The 8,058-nt window shown below is 42.9% G+C and overlaps 1 protein-coding gene across 1 annotated transcript in view; it reads right to left on the bottom strand.

The window, feature by feature from the left end:
* Positions 1 to 1,476: 1,476 nt before the first annotated feature.
* LOC109937235 (protein transport protein Sec24A-like) overlaps positions 1,477 to 8,058 on the bottom strand; it is a 54,217-nt gene continuing 47,635 nt past the window's right edge. Inside the window, exons 18-20 of the mRNA XM_048616202.1 lie at positions 5,922 to 6,014; positions 3,215 to 3,318; positions 1,477 to 1,664 (exon numbers count right to left, since the gene is read on the bottom strand). Coding sequence (XP_048472159.1) covers positions 1,550 to 1,664; positions 3,215 to 3,318; positions 5,922 to 6,014 — 312 coding nt within the window. The 3' untranslated portion in view covers positions 1,477 to 1,549. The remainder of the gene's footprint in view (positions 1,665 to 3,214; positions 3,319 to 5,921; positions 6,015 to 8,058) is intronic.

The following is an 8,058-nucleotide window of genomic DNA, read 5'->3' as shown; positions in this document are numbered from 1 at the left end:
ACAATCAGAGGGAGCCTCAGACTTTCCCAAAGTAGGGATGGGTCACCCAGTTAGGACTTTGGGATGGTGAGTCTTGAGGAGCACCCGCTGAGTTATGACCAGCTAAGCTCCTGCTCACACATGCTACTGGGCCCTCCTCCCTGAAACCCCCAACCCAAACTCTCACAACACCCCTCTCCTCATCACGAACATCCATCACCTTCGCCCACTCACCCACCCACACTGCTTACTCCACCCCACTCTCCCAAAGTCTCAGATTTCACCAGGGGGTCTCAACAAAGTTCAAGCTTTAAAATGGGATTATAGTGGGAAAAAGTTTGGGAAGCACTGGACTAGACAAGAGTGTACTGACTACTATGAGATGGAGGCTGTTGATTCCGGAGTTGAGGGGGTTGACATATGAGGAGAGACTGAGTAGATTGGGATTATATTCATTGGAATTCAGAAGATTGAGGGGGGATCTTATATAAACATATAAAATTATGAAGGGAATAGATAAGGTAGAAGTAGAGAGGATGTTTCCACTGACAGGTGAAGCTAGGACAAGAGGGCATAGCCTCGAGATTAGAGGGAGCAGATTTAGGACTGAATTGAGAAGGAACTTCTTCACCCAGAGGGTTGTTAATCTATGGAATTCCTTGCCCAATGAAGTAGTCGACGCTACTTCAGTAAACGTTTTTAAAGATAAGGTAGATTTTTTTTGAACAATAAAGGAATTAAGGGATACGGTGAGAACGCGGGTAAGTGGATCCGAGTCCACGAAAAGATCAGCCATGATCTTATTGAATGGTGGAGCAGGCTCGAAGGGTCGGATGGCCTACTCCTGCTCCTAGTTCTTATGTTCTTATTTACACTATTTGCTGCAGACAGAATCTGCTTTAGTCAAACAGCAAAGCGTCAATTTGACAGGAAAGAGTAAAGAACATCTAATCAAATTGATCCTCGACATACTTCAGTCAAAGAATCTACTTAAACAGAAATCATGGCTGAAACTACAGCAGAACATGCTGCTTAAAGAATTATTTCTTGAGGAAAGTGCAGCGAGGTGGAGGAGAGCTATGTAAATACAGAACGTGTATAAACTCAATCCCAAACACTCACAGCAGTGCAGTTTCCAGAGAAGCAGCTATAAGCACATTGTGCAGGTTTCAACTCATTCTAACTTTCCAGCAATTTCTTTGGACACAATGAAAACAAGACACATTCTGTTACTGAGGAGGTGATGGGCTTGGAGATTTCACACTTGACATGATTATTGTTCTCCTCACCTTCCTTCACTTTTGTTCTATCCCATTGATAGGGTTCACTAGCTTGCAGTTTGGATGAGGGGCTAATTTGTCTTTCCAATGAACAGAAACTAAGGGATTTCTTGTGCGTACATTTCCAGCATTTTATTTCTTTACTTCTCTGGATAGAGTAATATTGCAATTCCAACAGAATAGGTGAAGGAGTACATCAGTTTTTTGTAAGGACCAATGCTGCTTGAGGGAGCACTTTCCACGAGTCCTCTTTGGATTGTTCCGTTTGGTGGGGGCTAGGGGAAAGCACATCACCCACACACCCGTTCCTTCAGATGGAGCAGAAACTCATAATATGACATTGCTGTCTCAGTGCGATCATTAACCAGACGCTTAATGAACACAGACCGTGAGGTACTGTCATCCCTAGAAAAGAAAAGTACAGAGATCAACAGAACCAACCAAGGCAGAAGATACGATTGTTCTTGTAGCCCCAGAAGTGGCAAACATCATTTAGTAATACTCCACCTTGTGATATTTTCCAATGTTAAAGGCACTATGTAAATGGTAGAAGTTACTGTCACTGAGACGATTGTGCCTGTACCTGCTCCTTAGCACGATTATCCATTTTGTACCATGGCTCCACTCTTTTCCCATTGCCCTGGATTTTTTTTTACTTTTCAAATGTTTATCACATCTCTTTTGAAAGTTTCTGCTGGATGTACTGTTATTGCCCTTTCATGCATTGCATAACTCACTGCATTTAAAAAAAAATTTCTTCCATCTTCTCTCTTTTGCTAATTATCTTAAACCTGCATCCTCTAGTTACTCAACCTTCCAGTTCATTACACTGTGAAAGACCCACATGATTTTGAAAACCTCCATAGAATTCAGGCCACTCAGCCCAACAGGTCCACACTGACCCTCTGAAGAGCATCCCACCCAGACCCATCCCCCTACCGTATCTCTGTAACCCTGCATTTCCGATGACTAATGCACATAACCTCCATGTCCCTGGACACTGTGGGCAATTTAGCATGGCCAATCCACCTAACCTGCACGTCTTTAGACTGTGGGATGAAACCGGGGCACCTGGCGGAAACCCACATAGACACAGAGAGAACGTGCAAACTCCATGCAGACAGTTGCCTAAGGGTGGAATTGTACCCAGGTCCCTGGTGCTGTGAGGCAGCATTGCTAACCACTGCTCTATCACATCTTGACATAGCCTTCCCTAGGGAGTATAATCCCAGCATTTCTTATATTTAGACAGAATCGACAGCACCAAAGCTCACAAGGTGCTATGAGGAGGTGGTGTAGTGTTGATGTCACTGGTCTATTTAATCTATAGAACCTGGAGATGTGGATTCAAATCCCACCATGGCAGATAATGAAGTTTGGAATTAAAAGAAGTTAGCCTAATGGAAATCATGTAACCATTATTAATTGTTGTAAGTACCCATCTGATATACTAAGCACCTTTTAGGGAAGCAAATCTGACCTTTTTACCTGATCTGGCCTACGTGTGACCGCAGACCCACCACAACGTGGCTAAAACTGGGCTGCGAGAGCAATTGTATCTTGTGGGTATTTACAGAACAATGAAAGAGCCACCCAGTTTGAAGATAATTAGGGAGGGGTGATAAATGGCCTAACCAGCAACACCCACATCCTATAAATGAGTAAAGGGAAAATAAGGACAGGGGAGTTATCCTCCAGTATGCTAACCAATATTTATTCCTGAACCAACATTGAAAAACATGATCAAATCAAACCAAATTTGGCGAGGATGGGGGAGCAGCAGTGAGGGGAACTGGAAAATGACTGACATTTGAACAGAGTTTTCCGTGCTCGAAGATAATTTCACTAAGGACCACCTCTCATGTAAACTGAAGATCAAATGACAGTCTGAAAAATGTGTAGCCAAAAATTTTTCAAACGCACTTAAATGAGATTCTATGAAATTTTGCACTCACTTGATGACAAAGCAAGGTGCGTGATAAAGTCTCTCCTTCCTTAAGGATCCCAGGAATGCCTGGATGAGTTTAGAAGCAGGATTCTGCAGAATGGGAAGTGAGGTCTGAAACACAGCAAATATTGACACTTACTCTTGCTCAGGATTTTGCAGCATTTGTCATACATGCAAACGTCGTGAGAGATTTCCTTTGATCTGCTTCTCTAAATTGTGTTCCAAACTCTCACCTGGCAAAGACAGCTCCAAGGACTACTGATAGACTGAAAAACCGTAATGTTACACAACGCAGAGTGAAATAAAATAGAAGCTGGGGTGAAAGAAGAGCGAGCGAGAACAAAAGAAGACCTGCAGTGATGAGGTCGACTCTTAACTGGGCAGTTAAGGATGGGAAATAAATACTGGTCTAGCAAGCAATGCCCATGTCCTGTGAATGAATATATTTAAGAAGTTTGGGTTCCATCTGGAATAATGGGTGTTCCATTATATTGAAGCCATGGAGGGCCTGCAGTCTGTTGTAAACTGGAGGAAACCCCAGGGATGAGGGGAGAGCATGAGGTATAAGAAATAGAAACTGTACTCACTAGCAAAAGTGTTCAAATTTTGAAATGTTTGGAGACAGTAAATAGAGAAAGATTATTTATGGAGTCATATAACATGAAAACAGACAACTAAACTAATCCCATTTGCCTGCGTTTGGCCCATATCCCTCTAAACCCAACCCTCCATTAAACCTAAAGCCATGCACATAAGGAAAGCATTAATTTCCTTGACACAACAGGCATCAGATTGCAGCAAACGTTTTTTATAAAATAAATTACACACACTTCCATAAATAGAAATTCATTATCTTATATTCATCTATTGCAGACTGGTAAGATCAAAGCTAATTGCTTGCATGATTGTCTCTAAAATACTGTCACTGTACCCCAAGTAGTTCACATTATGTTATTTGTACAGATTTGTATTTGGGAATGTAAATCTAGATCGGGATTAGAATAATTAGGTGTTTTCTTTTTGACAATGCAGATACAATGTGCCGAAAGGCCTTTCTCTGAGCTGTGGATCTCTATGATTCTAAGAAAAGCATGATAGGAGGAGGCTTGAATCTTTATTTCATATTCAGATGTGGAATAAATTACCACATGCAGCTGCCAAGCCGAGAAAGTCACAAAATTTAAGAAAGATATTAAAGGATGGAAAGAGCACTTAACTAGCTTCCTCTTAAATGCCTCTTAATATTCACCTCAACTGTGCTAATGAGTTGCAGACTCTAACCACACTCCAGAAAGTTTAGGCTGAAATCCCATTGGATTTATTAGTGACTATTTTATATTTATGGTACCTACTTTTGGATCCTTCTGTACATGGAACTGTATTTTCCATACCTACCCTGTTGGCAGCATGGTGGCTCAGTGGTTAGCACTGCTGCCTCATGGTATCAGGGACTACGGTTCGATTCTAGAATCGGGCGACTGTCTGTGTGGAGTTTGCACATCCTTCCTGTGTCTTTGTGAGTTTCCTCTGGGTGCTCTGGTTTCCTCCCACAGTCCAAAGATGTGCAGATTAGGTGGATTGGCCATGCTAAATTGACCAAAGTGTCCAGGGATATGCAGACTAGGTGGGTTAGCCATGGGAAATGCAGGGTTATAGTAATAGGGTTGGGAAGTGGGTCTGGCTGGGATGACCCTCCGAGGGTTAGTGTGGACTCAATGGGCCGAATGACCTGCTCCCACACTGTAGGGATTCTATGATTCTATTGAACCACCATCACAATATTAAAGACATGAATTGCAAAGGGTTAGTGCACAGGCATAGAAATTAATTAAGGAAGTTAACAGGATGTTACTACTTATAGCCAGAGGAATTGAATACAAAAATATGGTGCTTCTGCTTTTGTTATACAGAACACTGGTGAGGCTGCACCTGGAGTATTACGTACAGTGTTGGATCCTTTATTCAAAGGAAGGATGTAAATGCAACAGAAGCAGATCAGAGAAGGTTTACCAGACTAATACCAGAAATAGGCAGGTTGTCTTATGATTTAGGTTGGACAAACTAGGCCTTGTAACTGCTGAAGTTTAGAAAAATAAGAGGTGTCTTGATTGAAGTATGCAAAGATCACGAAGGGTCTCAACAAGGTTGATGTGGAGTGGATGTTTCCTCTTGTGGGGGAGTCTAGAACTAGGGGTTGCTACTAAAAAACTTTAGACAGAGATGAGGAGAAAAGTTTCATCTCTAAGAGTTGTGAGTTTTTTGAACTCTTCCTCAAAAGGCAATGAAAGGAAAGTCTTTGCACATTTTTAAGGCAGAGGCAGGTAAATTCTTGCTAAGTAAGAGGGATGACAGGTTATCAACAGTGAACAGGAATGTGGAGTAATCAACTCAGCCATGACCTTACTGAACAAGAGAGTTGGCTTGAGGGGCAGAACAGCCTCCTCCTGCTCTTAGGTTAACCATTGGTATGTATCCTTGTATGTAAGATCAACTGGGTCACCCTCTCAGCCTTGCCTGTCCTGGAGAAAACTCTATTCCCCCAAATAGTTACAATCTCTCAGTTCTCTTTTTATTCTGGGAAACCTCCATTGCACTTTCTCCAATCCTGCTATGTAGTTTCTGCAATAAGAGACCAGAACTGTGAATGACAGTTTAAGTGCGATACAGCCTTGCTGAAAATGCAACTTGGACACAGTGAGGGGTGACAGACTTACCAGTGTCCCTGGGAGTGAGGTGTAGTTGGTAACACCCAGCACACCATCCAGGAAGCTGGAACTGCAGTGTCTGCTGACCCAGATGTACAGAACCTGGAGAGAGCAGAACACAGAACACTGAGGTGATCCAATCACTACAGCACCCAGCTGGATCTTGTAAATAAGAGCAGAAGAGATGGGAACAGGAGTAGACCATGCGGTCCATCAAGCTTTGCTATTCAATATAATCAGGGATAATTACTGAATCACAATGCAGAAGGACCCTAACTACTTGCAGTGTGAAAGACGTTTCTCATATCACTCTTGCTTCATCTGCACATCATTTTAAATCCGTGCCCTCTCACTTGTTTCTTTTCCAGGCAGGAACAGCTTCTCCTTATCTGCACTTTCCAGCTCGCTCAGAATTTTGAAAATCCCAAATCAGATCTCCTCTCAGCCTTCTGCTCTTCAAGCAGAACAGTCCCATTTTCTTCAGCCAATCGTGATAACTGAAGTTTCTCATTCCTGGAACCATTCTTGTAAATCACTTCTGCACTGTCTCAAATACATTCACATCATTCCTCTTAAGTTGCACCCACAATACCCCAACTGAGGTCTAACAAGTGTCTTGTACAAGATCAACATCACCTCCCTGCTCTTGTACTCCATACCCCTATTAATGAAGCTGAGAACACTGTATTCTTTATTAGTTGATGTTTCCACCTGTCCTGCTATCTTCAATGATCTATGCACATCTATATCCAGGCCTCTCTGCTCCTGCACCCCCTTTAGAATTCCACCCTTTGTTTTTATCCTTTACCCTTTACCCAATGTTCTTCTGACCAAAGTACATCACCTTACATTTCTAATTTTGGGCTTTAACCTCAATCTCCTGCCTGTCCCTCATTCCAAGAAGCTAAACATCTATCTCTCTCAAACTTTATCAACGATGGAGCACCTACAACTATCTAAGGCAGAGAATTACATCAATTCCTGACTCCTTAAATAAGTAAATTTCTCCACATCCCAGTCCTAAATAATCAGCCCCTTATTCAGAAAATCAGAGTTCCACATTTATTGGTAATCTAGTCCCACCCATCACTCACTGGATTGCATTTTCTCTTCTGGACGTGAAGTCTGAGTTTCAGGTCCTCAGTCCACGTAATGCAGACTGACATTCCGGTGCAGTACAGAGGAAGACGGAGGGCCTGCACTGTTGGAGGCATTGCCCTTCAGAGAAAGATTAAGGTGAGGCTAAGTCTGCCTCTCAGGCTAATAACATACCTCATGGAACTATTTTGAAGACAACTCCGGGAAATTGTAGCATACTTGACTCATGGAAACAACATTACCTGCAGGTTCCTCTCCAAATCACTCAACACCCTGACTTGGTAATATCTCACCGTTCCTTCAGCGCTGCTGGGTCAAAATCCTGGAACTTCCTTCCTAACAGTACCATGAATGTATCTCACAGAGTCATAGAGTTGTACAGCACAGAAACAGACCCTTCGGTCCGACTCGTCCATGCCGACCAGATTTCCTAAACTGATCCTGCCCCATTTGCCAGCATTTGGCCCATTTCCCTCTGAACACTTCCTATTCATGTACCCATCCAGGCGCCTCTCGAATGCTGTATTTGTAGTCGCCTCCACCACCTCATCTGGCAGCTCATTCCATACACATTCCAGCCTCTGCGTGAAAAAGCCTCAGGTCCCTTTTAAAATCTCTCCCCTCTCACCTTAAACCTATACCCTCTGGTTTTGGACTCCCCCCACCCTGGGGAAAAGACCTTGGTTATTCACCTTATCCACAGCCCTCATGATTTTATAAACCTCCATAGGGTCACCCGTCAGCCTCTGAAGCTTCAGAAAAAATAGCCCCAGTCTATTGAGCCTCTCGTTATAGCTCAAACCCTCCAACCCCAGCAACATCCTGGTAAATCTACACCATATGCACTGCAGCAGTTGAAGGAGGAAGCTCATCCTTTTCCAGGGCAGTTAGGGATAGGAAATAAATGTTAGACCAGGCAGTGACCCCCATGAACAAAAAATGATAAAGCCTAGCAGTAATGTCACTGTTCTTTTAATCTAGAAGCCCAGGTTAATGCTTTGGGGATATGGGTTCAAATTCCACCACAGTGGCTAGTGGAAGTTAAATA

This window comes from Rhincodon typus, chromosome 34 (genome assembly GCF_021869965.1).
Source record: "Rhincodon typus isolate 14 chromosome 34, sRhiTyp1.1, whole genome shotgun sequence".
In the NCBI taxonomy this organism is placed as follows: domain Eukaryota; kingdom Metazoa; phylum Chordata; class Chondrichthyes; order Orectolobiformes; family Rhincodontidae; genus Rhincodon; species Rhincodon typus.
The sequence above is the reverse complement of the archived record's forward strand: the minus strand, read 5'-3'. Positions and strand labels throughout refer to the sequence as shown.